Raw genomic sequence first — 21,297 nt, forward strand, 5'->3', positions numbered from 1 at the left:
GGTGGGGGTGGGAGGATGTCAGCTCCCCAAGAGGGCCTTCTATGGATCCACAGCCCATGCCTCCCGCCTCCTTCCTCACCAGCTGTTGGGGGGATGAGCAGCATTTCCCACCCAACCTTAAAACGGGCTGCTTTTGTGGAAGCTTCTCTTTGGAGCTGTGATTCACATTAAACAAAAAAAATGCTCCCTATTAATGTGACTTTCTACTATAGATCTCATGATGCAATACAGTTCATCACCTCCAGCTGCCTACAGGCTTTGGCGAGCTGGCCATCCAAGGGCCTGATTCGTTGTGATGTTTGCATAGCACTTACTACATAAAAGTGTTTCGGTGGCTTTGAGTTTGAGTCCCCCATCCACTCCCCCTCATTTAGAGGAAAGGCTGAAATAAATCTGTTTCATTAGCATTTCAAACAAATTCTATATCCTGCACAGTCAAATCTGGTTTCAATTGCCTGCATTAAGAGGAATTTTTCTTTGACAGAATAGCTGTCATGTGTTTATCAGATGTTTCTATTAGAGTCATTAGTCCTAATCAACTTGGAACTAGTAAACTAGTACTTAAACATTTTATTATGAAATATTATAAAAGTTATACATGGTTAAAGTTTTTAAATGCAGACTAGTAATAAGTAGAAGTAGAATTTCTCTTGGCCTTTCACTCCCCCTCTTCAGCTCCCATCTCCCAAAACCTGTCTGCGCACCTCAGGTCCCATCCCCGTTTTAGGGGCAGCAACTCTTAACCGATAGGTGAAAATTCTTTCAGATCACTTAAAAACAAACACATAAACAGCCTTTTTCTTTTTCTTTTACTTCTCCATTTGATAATGTCCCTTGAATATTCCCAGCAGATGCCTGTTTTGTCCCATTTTGAGCAATTTCCTCAACTTAATCTTCCATTTCATTAGTGTGGCCATCAGCCATATCCATTCTGCTCCTCAGCTTTTCTAAACAAATTCTCCTTTTCAATAATCACCTTCTTTAATATCTAATCTCACTATCCTTATACCAACCGAGCTGTTAAAAGTTTTCAGAAGACCTCTCAGAACTTGCAAATTAATGCTAAACAGTGAATACCAAGTTGTGCCACAGTTTTTGCTTTTGCTGTTAACATTCATGATTAAATTATATGTATATTTCAATATCAGTTACTTACTGCTGTGTAAAAAACCACCCCAAACCTAGTGGCTTCAAACAGTGATCCATCCTTCTCCCAGTTCTGTGTGTTGGCTGGGCCCTCCTTCTGGCCTGGGCTGGTTCGGCAGGGGTTGGATGGTCGAGGCCTCACTGGGAGACAGGCCTCTCTCTCCTTACGGTCTCCCATCCTCCAGGAGGCCAGCCCAGGTCTGTGCACATGGCAGCTTGGTTCCAAACTCAGCTGGCACTGAGGCAGGAGCACTTCCCAAGCCTCTGCCTTCATCCCAGTAGCCAGTGTCCCATTAGCCAAAGCACGTCCCGTGGCCAGGCCCAGATCTAAAGGGTGAAGCTGCCTGCACTTCTAGAAAGGAGAAGTGGGAAAGACACATTGCATACAGGTGTGCCTCCTGGGGTGGGAGAAATCTGTGGCTGATTTTTGCAAATTTAATCTACCACACCTTTCCCTGATAAAGGCTTTTGGCTTTACTAAAGTTTTCCCCACGTTTTGAAACCCATTTCTTTGTAAAAGGCAAATTAAGATTATACATACCAATTCAGGTCCTATTACAGAAGAATACTTAGAGTATTTCATGTAAATTCAGCCATTCCTGAAAGGGAAAATTTCCTGGAACTAAAAACTAGACCTTTTTTTTCCTTCCCTTCTTTTCCTCCCTTCCTTCTTCATTCCTTCCTTTGACCTCCTCTTCTTCCTCCCCTCTTTCCTTTTATACTGATTTTATATTACTTTATATTATTTGTATTTTTAAAGGGATATGCCTTTTGTTGATAGCGTGAGCTACAGGTTTTTTCACTGATGATAATGTTGCAGTGTTAATCAAAACAGAACCCGGGAGTTAACACTCTGATCAGCTGGTCCTACTTTTCATTGGTGGGTTTGGCCTAACACTAATTTTATAATTTCCATTGCATTCAAGGCATTTCCATGAAAGCAACAACTATCTCAGTCAAGAAAGAATCAGAAGATTTTAACTACTGTCAATATAATACACAAGGTAATCCCATTTTATAGTAATTTTCTTCTCCAAAAGTTATTTGTGATGGAAAATTTCCATTACCACTCATCTGAAAAACAAGCAAAGAGTAATAAAGATCCATGTGTGTTTTCTTAGGATCCAGCCTACTGCCATTTAGAGGAAAACATGTTACATTCATGAAATAGATTCTGTTTAGCCTAAATCCATAAGGCTAGGTAGGTGGCATATATGTGTGAATGTGAAAGTATTCCAGGGTGCATTTCACTTGACTTTATTGACTAAATATTCGTGTTTTGTGTATTCAAAACATTTCCCCCATAATCCTCTCCTGTCCAGTCTATTCCTTAAGTTCCTGAGAAAATAGTAACAGTTAAAAGATGAAGATAAGAGTTAAGAAATTTAGATGCCCATTCCTAATAATAGTTCCTTCACTGACATCATGCAAATTAAATGGAGAGCAGACGATTATTACCAAATACACACACTTTTCATATGTGGCACGGGTAGGTGGTCTGGTGGTCTATGCAGTTGTGTGGCTTGATCCTCCGCCCAAAGACCAGAACCTTCTGGACTCCAGTGTGAGAACAGTTCGGCAGTACAGTATCAGAATTTGTACAACATTTAGATCCTTTCTCCATCTTTGAGCTCCCCTGTGAATGTTGGCAGAGTGTGAGACAACTGGCCATTAATTCCACAAACATTATGATCAAATTTGAAATGCTTCGTACAAAATCTCAACTTTGAAATTTTCCTGCAGCATTATATAGTTCTGGAACTTTTACAAAAATGTCTTCAAAAAAAAATCTAAAAGCAGACACCAATGAAAGTGTCTGTTTGTTGTAATTACTATGTCCTGGGCCAGCCCCGTCTCTCTCTACTTCTCTCTCTCACACACACACACCCTGGCCATCACAGTCCCTTGCAGCCCATCTCCCTCCCTCTAGGTTCAATCCATCCTACACCCTAGATCCCCACCCCACCATTTATTTTTTGAGAAGTGGGCTCTGTCTCCTCCATCGCCTGCTCCTTACTCTCTGTGGCTCCTTATCACCTACACAGTGTGATTTATTGAGACATTCCTACTGCTCTTCCTGGCCTCCCCTGCTGTTCCATCTGCCTCCCCAGCCCTCACCCTTAGTTCTTCAGACACAGCTCCACAGCTCCTGTGATCCCTTAAAGATGCCCCAAATCCTCCTTCCCCCAGGCTTCTTCATAATCTGATCCCTCCAAGTGAATCCCTTCTTACTCTGAACACTTGTGAGGGTTCCACCCCTCTTTCTGGGCCCATCAGAACCTCGGCTCCTGCCGGGAGCCTTCAGCTCCCTAACAGCACACAGCGCTTAGAACAGCCTGCTGTGTTCTATCCATGCTTTTGCTGAGGACTCCCTCAGCCACTGGGGGCTCTGAACACATCGGGCACCTGCGTGTGCTTGTTGAATTGAGCGTATCCCTCAACAAAGAATCAGTGTAACCTCTGTTAGTAAATTACTGTTGTTTTGACAAAAGTGCTCATAATCAAATTATATCTTGATTCCCAAGAATCTACTTTGAACTTAAATGACCTTGGTGTTGATCTAAACAAGTACTGTTAGGGATAGGAGAGTTGCAGATTCTGTTCCCAAAGGTAGGAGTGAAATAAACAAATGATTAAATAGATGTGCTTGCAATCATTCTATTTTAGTTTTTCAGACAGAGACATTATTTGAAGAAAAACATTTAAGTTAGATGTGCAGTTTATAAATCTTTCTCTTACTTGGCTTAGAAATGACAGAAATAATGAAAAGATCTTTGTACAGTTCCTTAAATTGGGCACCTTCCTTCTTGATGCCAAAAGGGTTAAAATTGCCCAACATCATGAACCACATTCCTCATCACTGAAGGTTTGTGTAACCGTTTAGGTCAAATACCCACATGTTGAAGTATTGATGTCTCTATATATTCTTTAAGTAAGGGAGAAATTTTTAAATTCCCAAAATCAACAAATGCAGCCATGTCAGAATGGCAACTGACCTTTGGGAAGCCCCCTGTCATGGCCCACCAGTGCTCAGACACTCCTACTAGTCAGTGTGAAACTCTGAACCCCCACCCCTTCACGGCCAGGACCTCACAGTCCATCTGCAGCACAGACCTCATGGAAGACCCCGACACATACACATACACACATCCAGGCTGACATGGAGCCCGAGGACGTCCCATAGAGCCTTTCACATGTGCAAGAACCCCACCTCCAGGATCCCTGGAAATGAAGAATGCACAGTACAAGTTTTGCCAAGATACACTGTGCCCCGGCTCCCCTAACATTAGTAGATGTAAGAATATCAGCACTATTCAGTTTTCTTCCTGGCTGACACTGCATGACTTGGAGAAGGAGCCTTCCAGGCAAGAGAAAATGGGTACAAAAGCCTAAGGTCAAGGAGTTAACACTGTCTTTCTCACATCACATCACTCTGACACTGACTTTTCTGCTTCCCTCTTCCACATTTAAATGCCCCTTGCAGTTACAGTGAGCGCAGCTGGATAATGCAGGGTAATTTCCTTTTCTGAAGATTAATCGATAAGCAAGGTGTTCCATCTGCAGCCTTAATCGCCTCTTGCCATGTAACATAATATAACCGCAAGTTTTGGGTATCTTTGGGGAGTATCTGCCTACCACAAATACTACACAATTATAGGACAACAAAGTAAGTAACTCAGATGAAATGGACAAGCTACTGAAACTGACTAAAGATAAAACACAAGATTTAAATAGTCACATGACAAGTAAAGAATTTGAATTAGTTATCAAAACACTTCTGCCACAAAATCCCAGGACCAGATGACTTCTCTTGTGAATTCTACCAAGTGTTAAATTAACACCAGTCCTTTACAAACTCTCCCAAAAAAAATGGAAGAGGAAGGAACACTTCCCAATTCCTATGAGGCCAGTATTGTCCTGATACCAAAACCAGACAAAAAACAACACAAGGAAGGAAAATCACAGACCAATATCCCTTATTAACACACACACTAAAATCCTCAACAAAATACTGGTAAGTGAATCCAGCAACATATAAAAGGATCATACATCATGACCAAATGGGACTTCCCTAGGAATGCAAGATTAGTTCAGCATATGAAAATCAATCAGTGAAATACATCATAACAGCATAAAGGACAAAAACCACAGGATTACCCCAACAGATGTAGGAAAAAGACATTTGACAAAATCTAACACCCTTTTATGGTTTAAAAAAAACAACCCTCAACAACAAAGAATCGAAGGGAATGTCCTCAACCTAATAAAGAACATCTACAAAAACCACATCCTTAATGATGTTAATGTCATCCTTAATGATGAAAGACTGAAGGCTTTCCCCCTAAGACCCGGAAGTCTGTTCTTAACCACTTTTTTTAGCATTGTGCTGGAGGTTCTAGGTAAGACAATGAGGTAAGAAAAAGCCATCCAGTTTGGAAAGAAAGAAGTACAACTATTTCTATTTGCAGATGACATGATCTTGTACATAGAAAATCCTAAGGAATACATTACACACACGCACACTCATACATACACTTTTAGAGCTCATAAATGAGTTTCGCAAGGTTGCAGGGTACAAGGGCAGTATTCATTAGTTGTATTTCTACAAATTAGCAATGAACAATCCAAAAATGAAATTAAGAAAATTCCATTTATAGTAGCATGAAAAAGAATAAACATCTATATAGATAGAATGACAGGGAGGGAGAAACAAAGGTTACAAATGATACAGGAAAATAGAGTAAAATGTTAACATTATGTTATCTGAGTAAAGGGTATACGGATCTTTGTATGGTTTTTGCAACTTTTCTGTAAATTTAAAAACTATTTCCAACTTATAAAGTTTCTTTAGAGGAACACATTTATGAGACATTTGAGGAAATTTGAACAATGACTAGATAGGAGATGATAGTCAAAATAATTGTTCATTCGGGCGATGTGGTGGAGCTGCAGGAGGAGAGCTGTCTCGTGGAGAGGCAGTATTTGCCCGCTGAATTCCACCATACCTGGGATTCACTTTAGACAGCCTGGGTGGGCACAGATAAACAGGATTATGGGAGCTGAGGAATGTTGGCACTGGGGGAATGGCAGATAGTTTCATTATACCTTCTCTCTGCTTTTGTATGTTTGACACTTTTCCAAAGTATAAACAAAGTAGCAAAGAAAAAAAATGACATGAAAGGATCACTTGTGTGAATTTTATTTCCAGAAGTCGAAGTATTTCATGTACATTCCTGTGCATATATTTCTGCCCTTTTTACATATTGTTCGCTTTCCTTTCAGAAAGCCAGCACTCAGCGAGCGGTGAAGTAATAGACATGGAATTACCAATGGAAGGTTAGAAAATGAGGCTTTTTTTTTCTTTAATTTACAGTATGTTACAGAGAACATGCTCTTTTAAACAAACATGTTTGAAAATAAAGTAAGTAACTTACTGGCATGCCTTCTTAGAAAATTGGCTTAGTCGTAGTCCTAAAATGTACTATTAAAAACGCTATCACTCTTATTTTTCTGATCTGTAAGTGGTTCTACTTAAAGCACCTGGATACAGAAGTTAAGTGGTAAGAAAGCTTCACACCTGCTTTGTCTTCTTGGTGGGCATGCCAAAATTCTTTTGAACAGAGTTGAAAAATACTTTAGAACATTCTTGAATTAGAAGTAAAATTTGATAATACTTGTCTGCATTCATATATTAATCTTGAGCATCATATTTAAGACCTGTACTTGTGGTTTATACATGTCCAAGGTAATATGAATGAATGAAATTTCCTTTCCAAATCTAAAGACATGGAATATCTTTGTCAGTTTGCAGACAAGATGATAATGCTTTTAGTACCAAATGACCTGTATTTTTCTCAAAGTCAAAGAAAGGTGTTCTCCAAGGAACTGATCTGCAGTCATTTTTAATTGCTCCTCTAGTCTTGGGGGGAGGGGGTCTGAACTTCCAGCAGCCCTCTGAGCAATTTGTCCAATTCTCAACCAAGAATTCCAGCCTTACAATTCTTTGTTCACTTATAAAATTAGTCATCTTGAACTTAATTGCTTTAAACCAAGAAGACAAGTTGACTGTCATTACTTAACTTCTGTTTATTTTTCTAAGTTACATATATTTTTATTGTAGTATAAGACAACCTACATAGAAGTCCATTATACAGTTAGTGAGTGAGTCAGAAAGATTTCACTGGGTATTGGCCTTTGAAATACTTTGTTTCTGAAGAGATTTTATTATCATAGTAAGTGGGACAACCATTTACAATAAAGCTGAATTACTCTGATTTTTCTTTTTTTTACTTTTTATTTTGAAATAATTGATTCATAAGAAGCTACAAGAATAGTACAGAGAGGTCCCGTGTACCTTCACCCATTTTTCCCCAGAAGTTACATCTTCCATAACAATAGTACAATATCGAAACAGCTAAGCTAGTTTTGAATTCTAGTCTTTCTTCCTTTATTAACAATTAACATAAGCTTTGGCAGATCTTTCTAAAATGAGTCAGAGTTGGTTGAGATAACCTAACCAGGCTTTTGTCTTATGTTGAACTTAATCCATATGCCCTAATTCTTCTCCACCAGAAAAATCGATCTGGCTACTATGTAATAATAGATTGTGCATCCCCCTGGGGCTGCTGGCAGGATAAGAGGGGAACTGTTAACCAAAGCAAATGGCTTTTCTTTATCCTAGTAATTCCTCATGACAGCAAGAGAACACTATGACCACATGAATGCCATTAGCTCAAATAGAAGGCTATTCTGTGTCCATTTATGTGGGTAAATCCGTATTGTTTGATAATATCTGGACGTTTCATATCTCCCCGTATCTCTTATAAGATTATCCTTTAGTACCCTATTATCCCTTGTAAACTTAAAATTATGCTTATCCTTTGTGTTCATGAAGTATGAAATGTGTTTAAATACCAGGATAAGCTACTCCTGGTATGGGAGCAGTAAGGTGTCGGAACATGAGAATACATAATGAATGTCATTTTAGAAATTTTTTTTTCAAGATTCTACTCAGCTTGTCCCTTCAGAACCGAGTGAGGACCCCGAAGCTGAGGCAAAAACTGAAGGTTAGTGGCCAAAAAGTCTTGTCACAGTCGTGCCGCTCAGCATAGTTTTTATTCCTTGTTAAAGGATTATTGTGGGGAAATAATTGAAATCGTGTGTGTGTGTGTGTGTGTGTGTGTGTGTGTGTGTCTGCATGGGCATACGTGCGTGCGTGCAGAGCAGCCCACACCCCATCAAGTACACATGCTCTAGGCTCTTTGGACAAGAGAGTGAGGCCTTGCCAGTCAGCACCGCCTGCAGAGAGCAGACTGCACCGCCCTTGTGAGGAGGAATGAGGGGGGAGGGCTCCGCAGGACTCGGTTCTCGGCATCTCCTCTCCTGCTGGCCTGTGCTCAGCAGAGGTAAAAAATAACAGCTGGTCAGCTTGGCATCAGTGAGTTCAGGTTAAAAACAAGTATCTAAAAGGAAGTGAAGTTCAAAGTGTGGTTTTAAAAAGACTTACTTGTTAAGATCCTCTACGTAAGTAAGATCATTTTCTTTAAAAGACTTACAAACTCATGTGTAATGTCTAGTTTTTTGTATGTTTGTTTAAAAACCACATCTAATAGTTATAAACATAGGCTAAGAATATTCTTTACAATTAAGAGTTTTTCAAAACATTTTTCGTTTTTCATAGAAATGAATAAAGCCACTTATCCTGGAATTTGTGCATTTTCAGCCCATGTAGTTAAAAAAAGTACCCTTTTTTATTTTATTGTGATCCACTTAGAAATCCTCTAAAAAATACTTTTCTCTCTGCTGCTGGCATACAAGCTGATCCATAGTGTCTTCCTAATATGAGAAGTCCTTTTATTTTGTACATTTAATGTTATGAGGTCTCAGAATTAATGTCCTTAGGTATATAATTCTATCCAGCATTTAATAATATCTCACTCACCTGAGCTGATGTGATTTGAATTAGTGAAATCTGAGTAATAAAATAGCATTAAATAATCCCAATTTTATCATTTTTCCATCAAAAACAATTTAACAAGAAGACATTCATTTGGATGATAGTGTGTAAACTATACAAATCATGCTTTTAAAATAGACATATATCCCCTTGAAGTTGTATTTACATTTTCTTTTCTAAGTGAGTCCCTTTTATTTCAAGATAACCTAACTTCACATAAAGAGCACAGGGTCTGGATTGGTTTTGCCACAATTGGGGGTATTTTGAGATTGAATGAATATTGCCATCCTGATTTTATTTTTCTGTTTGCACTTCATTTACTTGAATTCTAAAAGTGTTTTTTTCCAGTTGATTGCCTTTAAGGGGTAAACTTCTCTCATCATTATTTATCACAAGGAAAAGTGGGTGCAGTTTAATGGTCCAGCAGTCCGAGGATGTGGCGTGGTGATGTCCACAGTATGTCCAGTAAATAGCAAGCCATCTGGCTCAAGACAAGTTATGAACCAAACCAAGAGGAACTAAAAGAAATGATAATTTACAGTAGAATCTCAGTTTTGTTTAGAAAAAATATTATGTAGGAGGAAACAAAGTATGAGAAAATCCAAAAAAAGAAACTATACCAACAGCATTGGAATTAGGCATGAGTTTACTTTTCTTCCCTTTACTTTTCACTGTTTCCCTCATTCTCCACAGTCCACATATTCCTCAAGTGTTAAGGGGGGAAATTCAGGCATTGACCGGGTGTGTGTGCACGGACAGCCTTCCCACAGTGACTCAGCCCTGGAAGTGTTACTGGGAATCATGTGGCGATACTGCCAGGGTCACTGAGCACAGAGGAGATGTTTCCCATCCAGGGATGATGTCCCTGACCCAAAGCACAAGGGCACATATTTTCAGATAGATTTTTCATTAATGAGTATGAATTTGTGCTGATTCAACTGTACCTGAAGTCCACGGGGCCTGAGTAGCTTTACAGGTAAAACATGATACTTACATGGCCCAATTTCAAAGTCATCATAAAGGCCTCAATGTGGCATCAGGTACCACCTTTCTGAGCCCTAACAGATTTTTTTTAATCCCACAAAAGGAAGCCCTTAGATTACTTTGAATTTTTTTTTATTGAAGTGAAATTAACATAACATAAAATTAACCATTTTAGAGTGAACAGTGGCATTTAGTACATTCAGTGCTATATGGCCACCACCTCCCTAGTTCCAAAATATTTTCATCTCCCCAGAAAAAAAACCCATACCTATTAAGCAGTTGCTCCCCATTCCCTCCTCCCCACAAACCCTGGCATCCACCAATCCATTTTCTGTCTCTATGGATTTACCTTTTCTACACATTTCATGTAAATAGAATTACACAGTGCTGGCTTTTGGGGTCTGACTTCTTTCATTTAAAATCTTCAAAGTTCATCCACATTACAGCATATGTCAAAACCTCCTTTCTTTGTAAAGCTGAACAATATCTCATTGTGTGTATAAATCAGTTTATCCATTCTTCCACTGATGGATATTTGAGTTGTTGCCTCAAAGTCCTTTTAAAAATATAAAGAGAATAAAGCAAACTGCAGATTCGATGCAATCCCTATGAAATTACCAACAGCATTCTTCAACGAATTGGAACAAATAGTTCAAAAATTCGTATGGAACCAACAAAGACCCTGAATAGCCAAAACAATCCTGAGAAGGAAGAATAAAGTGGGGGGGATCTCGCTCCCCAACTTCAAGCTCTACTACAAAACCACAGTAATCAAGACAATTTGGTACTGGCACAAGAACAGACCCACAGACCAGTGGAACAGAATAGTCTCCAGACATTAACCCAAACATGTATGGTCAATTAATATATGCTAAAGGAGCCATGGACATACAATGGGGAAATGACAGCCTCTTCAACACTTGGCGTTGGCAAAACTGGACAACTGCCTATAAGAGAATGAAACTGGATCATTGTCTAACCCCATACACAAAAGTAAATTCAAAATGGATCAAAGACCTGAATGTAAGTAATGAAACCATAAAACTCTTAGAAAAAAACATAGGCAAAAATCTCTTGGACATAAACATGAGCGTTTCTTCATGAGCATATCCCCCCAGGGAAGGGAAACAAAAGCAAAAATGAACAAGTGGGACTATATCAAGCTGAAAAGCTTCTGTACAGCAAAGGACACCATCAGTAGAACAAAAAGGTATCCTACATAAATGACAGATCTGATAAAGGGTTGACATCCAAAATATATAAAGAGCTCACACACCTCAACAAACAAAAAGCAAATAGTCCAATTAAAAAATGGTCAGAGGAGCTGAACAGACAGTTCTCCAAAGAAGAAATTCAGATGGCCAACAGACACATGAAAAGATGCTTCACATCACTAGTCATCAGAGAAATGCAAATTAAAACCACAATGAGATATCACCTCATACCAGTAAGGATCACCACCATCCAAAAGACAGACAACAACAAATGTTGGCGAGGCTGTGGAGAAAGGGGAACCCTCCTACACTGCTGGTGGGAATGTAAACTAGTTCAACCATTGTGGAAAGCAGTATGGAGGTTCCTCAAAAAGCTCAAAATGGACATACCATTTGACCCAGGAATTCCACTTCTAGGAATTTACCCTAAGAATGCAGCAGCCCAGTTTGAAAAAGACAGATGCACCCCTATGTTTATCGCAGCACTATTTACAATAGCCAAGAAATGGAAGCAACCTAAGTGTCCATCAGTATATGAATGGATAAAGAAGATGTGGTACATATACACAATGGAATATTATTCAGCCATAAGAAGAAAACAAATCCTACCATTTGCAACAACATGGATGGAGCTAGAGGGTATTATGCTCAGTGAAATAAGGCAGGCAGAGAAAGACAAGTACCAAATGATTTCACTCATATGTGGAGTATAAGAACAAAGAAAAACTGAAGGGACAAAACAGCAGAATCACAGAACCCAAGAATGGACTAAGTTACCAAAGGGAAAGGGACTGGGGAGGATGGGTGGGAAGGGATGGATAAGGGGGGGAGAAGAAAGGGGGCCTTACAGTTAGCATGTATAATGTGGGGGGGGCAAGGGGAGGGATATACAACACAGAAAAGACAAGTAGTGACTCTACAGCATCTTACTACACTGATGGACAGTGACTGTAATGGGGTTTGTGGGGGGACTTGGTGAAGGCGATAGTCTAGTAAACATAATGTTCCCCATGTAATTGTAGGTTAATGATACCAAAAAAAATGTATATATATATAAAGAGAAAAATCCCATGATAGAATCCAAGTCCCACAGTGGTTTCAACGCAGGTGATGGAAACATCCTCAAAGTGGCCTCTGGTCTGTTGTCTTGTGGGGCATCACAATGGTACAGGGAGGGGAGGCCAAGTCACCCCTTTGTTCTGGAGAACAGTTTTTTTAAGAATTAGTCATACAAGTCAGTGACTGTAATGGGGTATGTGGGGGGGACTTGATAATGGGGGGAGTCTAGTACCCATAATGATGTTCAAGTAATCGTACATTAACGATATCAAAATAAAAAAAATAAATAAAAAAGAATTAGTCATAGATTATTTGGTAAGTAATTTAGCCACTAGTGAACATCTAGAAAGAACCATAGCATTTGGAAGTCCATCTTTATGTATCTGACAAGGAGTTCTGTGATGGATCCTAGAATATGGAGCCAAATGAGCAGTTTTAAATTATAAGGTACCTGAGCAGTCATTTCCAAACAGGGTCATCCTTTATGTAAAGTGAGCATTGAAGAAGAATTTAGACTTAGATGCAGTCATGAAATGGGCCACCCATTATTCTCAATGTCAGGGTCCCTAAGATGAATTAACTGCCAATTTATGCATTAATTTTAATTGGATTTTGCATGGTGTATTTTATGGTGGAGTTTTATACTTTGAGGAGTCAGTTTTAATGATAAAATGTTAGCTCTTTATCAGAGCATAATGCCTTATTTTCTGGTGCTACCTCAGCTCTTCTGATGGCCTGAATCGGTTCAGGGTTTTTTAGAGGCACAGCAGTGTTAGGTGCCCTGAAAGAGTCTTCTTACCTCAGGGTGATGCTGGAGCCTCACAGTGGTTTCAGTGATCTCTTAGTGTTGAACCTGATTAGGGATCAGACTTTCCAGGATTTATTAGATTTATCAGAAAAATATGTAATTTTGAAGTCATGAGCAGCAGACTTTCCCATATTTCCACCAAAGATTCTGTGTTTGAAGCAGCGTGGACATTGGGGAAAACCTGAGGGCTTTTCTTGACAAAAGTGTGGCTCATCATGCCCCGCTTTGAGGACTTGCTCTTAGATGCAGAATCTCAGAGCCCTGAATGGCCAGGCTCTCACAGAGCACGTGGGCTGGAGCTGTGAGGTCCTCAGAAGGGGCTCATCAGGCTCCTTTCCGTTTCTCACATTTACCCTTTAACTCTGTCTGAGCCTTTCCTTGACTATGTCTGTTAAATCATTTTTCATAGGTTGTCTGCTTCTTAAGTGTCCTCTTGGACACATTCCTATGTCTTATCCCCACCTCCCCTTCCCACCACCTCTTTAAATGGAGAATAACAACAAAGGAAATACATTTTTAAGCACCCTTTTTAAAAATCAAATAGACTGACTGAAGTATTTAGGGGCAATGGACTACATAAAACCTACTGGGCCCTTTCCCCTTTTGACATCAACATTAAACTTCAGAGACTCAAATATCAATTCCCAGCCACCTGGTATCCTGCAGCTGTTTTCTAAAGCTTTAAAAATTCAGTCTGGGCTTCTGATAAGAGTGGCACTTTGACATTTTTAGAGGAGAATTACCTAATTTTCTTTAAATTCTGAATTTTAATTTCTGTTTTAAGGAAGCAGAAATTCACCCCATGTTACTGCAGTAGGTGTTGATGATCTTAACATCGTTCAGGTAACAATTCCAGGTATGGAAGTTTATCTGGCTTTGTCATAATTTATATTTTTCCTTTTGTTATGTTTTAACCATTTTATGACATGGGTTAGTCTCTTAAGGGCTGTTATTTTTTGCTTAGTTCACCCTGTCAACTAAGGAATGAATGTGCTGCAGATCTGCAACACACTGAATATATTGCTTATGTCAGACATTGTTAATCAGATACATTCCTTGTCATAGCTGTGCCCTGGCATTACCTCGAAAATAGACTTCAGGGCAGATAACTCTAAGTACCAGCTACTGTTGAATTGGAATCGACCACAGATGTGAAATTTATTTGCTGCCCATCAAATAATCTTCCTTTGTGAATGTGTGTATGTACAATACATCTGGAGAGACACAAAAGAATCTAATAATATAGCTCCTCCAAGAAAGGAAACAGAGCTAAGATAGGGATGAAACAGAGATGTTTCCATGTGTACTATTTTACATCTTGGCATTTTGAACCATGTAATTGCTTTAGTAATTCAAAATTAAACAGAATAAAAATTTTAAGCTTTGGGAAGATTCCCTTCTAGCACATTTTATTCCTTTTATTTCTCTTATTGCATTGGCTGGGATTTCTATTATAATGTTGAAAAACAGGGCTGAAAGTAGACATCCTTGTCTTGCATGATACTGAAAGTGTTCCCTAAAGTAGTTTGTAGTGTCTTTATAGAAGTATAGCTTGAAAAGTTCTCCGTCATCATAATGGCTTCCATTTACAAAGTCCCAAAATGCCTAAACTATTGCTAAAACTAAGCTGAATGATTACCCAGGTAAACTGCTTTCTCATGTGCTCTCAGCCATTTCCTCCAACAGCTTTCTTGGGGGCAAACATCTTAATAATCCTAGTTTGCTTGTTTGTTTCATTATCTTTAGATAATGAGAAGGAAAGATTATCAAGCATTGAAAAGATAAAACAACTGAGAGAACAAGTCAACGACCTCTTTAGCAGAAAGTTTGGTAAGTTTTCAAATCATTAAGTATCCAAAATTAATATATTTGAAATATTTCCTTTTAATTGAATACTTTATCTAAGAAATAGATCTTTCTGTGAAGGAGGTATGATCAAAATTACCATGTATGTTTACTGAAGAGCTTTTACATGGAAACACTAATTACAATAATAATAATAATAGCTATTTTTGATTTACTGAGTTCTTACCATGACTGAGCATTGTTCTTAGCACTTGACATGTGATTAATCATTTAACCCTCACAAAAAACTTTTTCAAGTAGACACTATGATAATCCCTGTTTTATTTAACAGATAGAGAAACTGAGGCTGTTTTACGACTCACTGCCAATTTCAAAATCAGTGAGGTTAATCGTACATCACAGTACCACTGGGAAATAAAGTCCTAATGGCTGATCACCAGTGTTGTCACTGGGTGTGATTGATTTTTAAAGCATGGTTTGGGAAAAGTAAGTGACAACTTAACTGGTTTTACTTGCTCTTTGTCTCAACACAGGCGAAGCAATTGGAGTGGATTTCCCTGTGAAAGTTCCTTACAGGAAAATCACATTCAACCCTGGCTGTGTGGTCATTGATGGCATGCCCCCAGGGGTGGTATTCAAAGCCCCCGGTTACCTGGAAATCAGCTCCATGAGAAGGATCTTGGACGCCGCAGAATTTATCAAATTCACAGTCATTAGGTAAGCGAGAGTCCCCCACTTGGTCATGAGAAGGAATCTGAATTTTGCAACTTGCCCAGGGTGGACAAGCGGCAGCCCAGGGATTTTTACCCCAGGAGATGGGCGGTGCATCCCTGCAGTAACTTGCTGTCCCTTATACTCGTTTTATCGTATTCTGCTTTTGCAAGCTGTATGTCTATGTTCCTGTTTCTTGGTGATCATGGGCAGCCTGTCTCGGTTTTATCTCTCACTGCACCTAGCATAGAGTTGACGGTCACAAAAGTTTGTCAAATAGAAGTGGAAAAGAGGAAAAATGAACTTTGTTGCATTCACCAATGTCTCTTTCTCTTCAGACCGCTTCCAGGCCTTGAGCTCAGCAATGGTGAGTATTTGGGGGGGTAAGATCCATCCAGCGCCTGCTGTGCCATGCTCAGGGTCTCAGCCGGCGCTCACAAAGGGACCCTTGCTTCTTGGGTTTCAGAGCAAAGTGTCCCACTCTTACGTGCATTTTATTTTTCCTGCTTGTTATGATATCCTTTAATTCTGTTGCTTGACTTTTATTGGCCAGGTGTTTTTCCTCATACAACAGTTGGATGGAGCTTGCTCTTCATCAGACTGCTTGTGTGGGATGGGAGACATAGCACTCTTGTTTGAGAACCCTTTGTGGCAGGGGCTATCATCAGCATACTGAGCTAACTCTGTCTCAGCTGGTAAAAAGTGCCTGCCTGGCCACCGCAGGCCCACCCCCTGGGTCCCCCCCATTATGACCTCCCCACAGTTCAGAACTCAAAAGGATGCTGCCTGACACAAAGGGGCTCCCAGAGCCCCCTTTGATTTTGAGGTGAACATCCGTTCCAGCTGAGCAGTGCCCCCCGCCACTCTGCTTGTTATTTGACTGTCTCCCTGGAATGCTTGAAAGCAAGTCAGTGTCCTGAAGGGCGCATAAAGCAGAAAGTGTAGAGATGTTCTCAGGAATTTGAATCACTAGGGAACCTCCTCATTTAAAGTTTGAAAACTATTCTTTTTTTAAAAGCTCAAATATGACTCCAAAAATCCTCTGGTTGCTGAATGATTTTTTACATTTTTAATAGCTTTATTGAGGCATAACTTACATATGATAAAATTCACTTTTGTAAAGTATACACAATTCAATGATTTTTAGTACATCTACAGAGTTGTGCAACTATCACCACACCCAATATTAGAACATTTCCATCACCCCCAAAAAGATTCCTCATATCCATTTGCAATTATTTCTTGTTCCCACCCCCCAGCTCTATAGGGCAGCCACTATGCTGACCTTTCTCTGTTTACAGTCCTTAAAGTCAATTCTTATATCTGTGCCTTCTCGAAGTAAAGCTTACCTGCACTGTGGCCAGATTTGTTAAATTTAAAACAAGTAGTTATGTGTCTATCACCAGTGTCTTCTGTGACTCAAACAGCAGATAAATCATATGCCTCCTGTGCTCACTCCCATCTCTGTCCTTTCAAAACTCTCTTGAGATTCAAATGAAAAAATATATATATTAAAATGCAAATATACTTTCCAGTCATTCCTGTTTAAACCAGATATGGCAAACATAGGTACCTGTTGAACCTCACCAAAGATGTCTTTTGTTTGGCTTATATGCCTTTTAAAAATGGGAATTAGTAGCCAACATTGAAAAGCCAGAGACTTTTTCATGAAAGTCGACTTCCAGGTTTTCTTTAGAAATCTGAAGATCCGGCTGCAGCGGGCCCGTGTTGCCTCTAGCAGCAGTTTGCAGGAGCTGAGGGTCAGCCGTCCCTTTCTGCAGGGGCGGGGTCCTCTCCAGTTAACCCCCAGCCACTTCGTTCTCATGCTTGTGGTCATGCTTGTGCTGTTGTTTCTCTGATAGTAGAGGTAAGAGAAAAGTGAAATATCTCTGGTCTCCGTGTCTCTCTCAAAAGTGGGAAAAAGAAAGATAGACCAAGAGGGCCGTGTATTTCAAGAAAAGTGGGAGAGAGCATATTTCTTCGTGGAAGTGCAGAATATTCCTACATGTTTAATATGCAAGCAGAGCATGTCTGTGTCAAAAGAATATAATCTGCGACGCCATTATCAAACCAACCACAGTAAACACTATGACCAGTACACCGAGAAGATGCGTGACGAGAAGCTTCAAGAGCTGAAAAAAGGACTCAGGAAGTACCTCTTAGGGTCATCAGGAATTGTGTGTCCTGAGCAAAAACCAGTGTTTGCAAATGCGAGTCCAAATGAAAATGCTGCTGTGCAGCCTGTAGAAGATGTGGCTGGGAACTTATGGGAGAAATTACGTGAAAAAATCAGATCATTTGTGGCGTATTCTATTGCAATCGATGAGATCACAGATATAAATAATACCACCCAGTTGGCCATCTTCATCCGGGGTGTCGATGAGAATTTTGATGTGTCAGAAGAACTTTTGGATACAGTGCCCATGACAGGTACCAAATCTGGAAATGAGGTGTTTTTGCGTGTTGAGAAAAGCCTTAAAAAGTTTACTATTGACTGGTCAAAATTAGTAAGTGTGGCCTCGACTGGCACCCCTGCAATGGTAGATGCAAAGGACGGACTTGTTACAAAACTGAAGGCCAAGGTGGCACTGGCTTGCAAGGGCTCAGATCTGAAGTCCGTTTGTTGCATCATTCACCCGGAGTCACTTTGCACTCAAAAGTTAAAGATGGACCACGTCATGAATGTGGTCATTAACTCTGTGAACTGGATATGCTCCCGTGGACTGAACCACAGTGAGTTCACAACTCTGCTTTATGAACTGGACAGCCAGTATGGCAGCCTTCTGTACTACACAGAGATCAAGTGGCTCAGTCGTGGGCTGGTGCTGAAGAGATTTTTTGAATCGTTGGAAGAAATTGATTCCTTCATGTCATCCAGAGGAAAGCCCCTTCCTCAACTGAGCTCTCAAGATTGGATCAAGGACTTGGCCTTCCTCGTGGACATGACAATGCATCTCAACACTTTGAACATCTCTCTTCAAGGTCATTCACAAATCGTTACGCAAATGTACGACTTGATTCGGGCCTTCCTAGCCAAACTGTGCCTTTGGGAGACTCACTTGGCCAGGAATAATCTGGCCCACTTCCCCACGCTGAAATCAGTTTCCAGAAATGAAAGTGATGGCCTGATATACATTCCCAAAATTGCAGAATTAAAGACTGAATTCCAGAAGAGGTTGTCCGATTTCAAACTCTATGAAAGCGAACTGACCCTGTTCAGCTCTCCTTTCTCCATGAAGATCGAGAGTGTACAGGAAGCACTTCAGATGGAGGTTATTGATCTGCAGTGCAACACGGTACTGAAGACTAAATACGACAAGGTCGGAATCCCAGAATTCTATAAGTACCTCTGGAGCAGCTACCCGAAATACAGACACCACTGTGCAAAGATGCTCTCCATGTTTGGGAGCACCTACATTTGTGAACAGCTGTTTTCCATTATGAAACTGAGTAAAACTAAATACTGTTCCCAGTTAAAGGACTCCCAGTGGGATTCCGTGCTTCACATTGGGACCTGAGTGAGACCAGCCATGCCCATTGGGCATAAGACCAGACCCCTCCAGGCCCCAGGGATTGTGAGACAAGAAAACGAATTCTTAAACATTTCTGTGTTTCAGTTTTTTCCACTGTGACTCAGAAATATACTTTACAGTATCACACCTGTTTGTATGACGTTTTATGCTTCACTGTAGTCCAGTAAAAATCAAGAAACTTTTATCGTATTTCTAGTAGTTGAATTTCTTATGTCCCCCCTATTTCATTCAGTCACATACTTGCTGGACCCCAGTAGGCACTGGGGCTGGCATCTTGAAGTTTAAATCAGTGGGGTAGGAAGGATGTGTGTATTCACTGAAGGGCACATCTGCACACATGTATATCTCCCCCCTTGTGTATGGTATCCCTTATGATCGAACATGTTTCCAAGCTCAAGGAAAATCAGCTGGAGGTGTATTCACATACCATAGTGTTCCAGTATTATCTATCTCTGCCTCCACACGAATCCAGAAAGGTAGGGCTGGAAATGGGGAACCCAAAATAAATAACCTAGGCTTTCAAAGGCAAAGTAAGGTGAGGTTTGGAGGTTGCCTTTTTTTTTTAAACTTATTTTGAAATCGTTTCAAATTTATACAGAAGTTGCAGAAATGAAAACAGTGTGAAGAACACTTAGATGTCCTTTTGCTAGATTCTCATCTTAACATTATATCTTTTATCATTTTCTTTCTCTCCCTCTTGTGTGTATAAATGTATGTGCATAATTTTTTTCTGAATCATTTGAGATTAAGTTACCTACATCATTTACCCTAATCCTTTAGGAACTATTTTCTAAGAATAGGGACTTTCTCTTCATTAACCTAGTTTAGTTACCAACTCCAGCCAAGAGGAACATGGATGCAGTACTTTTATCTAGTTTACCATTCAGACTCCAGCTTTGCCAGTTGGCCCAGTAATTAATGTTCTTTCCTTTATAGCATTTTTCCCTTGGAGGGTTACCGTTTGAAAGCATATACATATATATTTGAAAGCATATGTTTTGTGTGTGTGTGTTTGTGTGAATCTCTATTGGTCACTGGAATTAGATCCATCCAAAATTGTGAGTACTTTAGGGATTGGAGGAATTAAATCTGACTAGGGTACAAAAAAGTTGGGGCTCTGGACCTGATGACCCATTCGGGAAACAATGGAGAGAAAGGCCTGGATAAAAACGGTACAGGCTGCAGGAGGGAGAGACCAGCCTCCAGATGGTTAGCTGCGTCAGGCACCCGACCTGGCTGGAGCCTGGGTGCGTGTCGTCAGGGGAAGCGACCCACTTCCTGCCCTCGGGAGGCCGGCTGCAGGGACAGCTGGGCTGCCTTGCTCTGAGACTCCTCCTGGGAGACTGGACAGTCTGGTTTCCAATGGGAGCTGTGGGGGCCAGTTCCTGGTGTACCCAAGCAGCTGTTGACACCAAATATCAGAGGTGTGGCCCTGCCAGTCCTACAGGACATACACAGGCGACTGGGGCTCAGTGATTAATGGCCTGCCTGGTGCCACACCACCAGTGGAGGAGGAGTCAGGATTCAAACCCCGGTCTCTGTGACCCCAGAGTCCATGTTTTTCCTCTTCTAAGGTCACTGTGCCTGATATGGGGACCTAGCAGATGTCTGTCATGTACCCTCAGCGCATCTGTCATGTGTTGCTCCCTGGTGGTTAGCCCGTTGGGGAAAGGTGAGGGCACAGCAGGGGTCAGGCTGGGCTGCCTTCTGTTGACTGGACCATTCACGGGCTATTTTTCTTTGAATCAACTCTGGGAAAGCCCTGCCAGCAAAGACTCGGAGGCCTTGGGCTGGCTGCAGTGTTGGGCTAAACGGTGATGCTCTGTTCATCAGTGAATAACCGCTTGCTGGCACAGCCTCTGGGCTGAGCAGGCTCTCAGTGAATAATCAGAGGCGCCCCTCCCTAATACCTAAGTCACAATTTTTTTTGTCAACTGGAGCACACAGTCAAGGTTACCGCCCTGACCGTGCCCTGTCTCCACTCTTCTTCAGGATTCTTCTACAGTGGGCCCAGAATTCAAGCAGTTTCTGTCCAAACAGCCAACAGGACATGCGGGTTCCTCTTGCACTTGGCCTTGT

The 21,297-nt window shown here is 40.6% G+C and overlaps 1 protein-coding gene across 3 annotated transcripts in view; it reads left to right on the forward strand.

The window, feature by feature from the left end:
* The window catches only part of GTF2IRD2B (GTF2I repeat domain containing 2B), an 88,360-nt gene extending 68,953 nt beyond the window's left edge, over positions 1-19,407 (forward strand). For all 3 annotated transcript variants that reach the window (XM_057487221.1, XM_057487220.1, XM_036887377.2), the window contains 8 exons: positions 2,073-2,150; positions 6,430-6,483; positions 8,151-8,213; positions 13,953-14,024; positions 14,915-14,998; positions 15,508-15,691; positions 16,024-16,052; positions 17,600-19,407. In XM_057487221.1, coding sequence (XP_057343204.1) covers positions 2,073-2,150; positions 6,430-6,483; positions 8,151-8,213; positions 13,953-14,024; positions 14,915-14,998; positions 15,508-15,691; positions 16,024-16,052; positions 17,600-19,203 — 2,168 coding nt within the window. In that variant the 3' untranslated portion in view covers positions 19,204-19,407. The remainder of the gene's footprint in view (positions 1-2,072; positions 2,151-6,429; positions 6,484-8,150; positions 8,214-13,952; positions 14,025-14,914; positions 14,999-15,507; positions 15,692-16,023; positions 16,053-17,599) is intronic.
* The last annotated feature ends 1,890 nt before the right edge of the window (positions 19,408-21,297 follow it).

The sequence above is a fragment of the Manis pentadactyla genome, chromosome 10, assembly GCF_030020395.1.
Source record: "Manis pentadactyla isolate mManPen7 chromosome 10, mManPen7.hap1, whole genome shotgun sequence".
Taxonomy (NCBI): Eukaryota; Metazoa; Chordata; class Mammalia; order Pholidota; family Manidae; genus Manis; species Manis pentadactyla.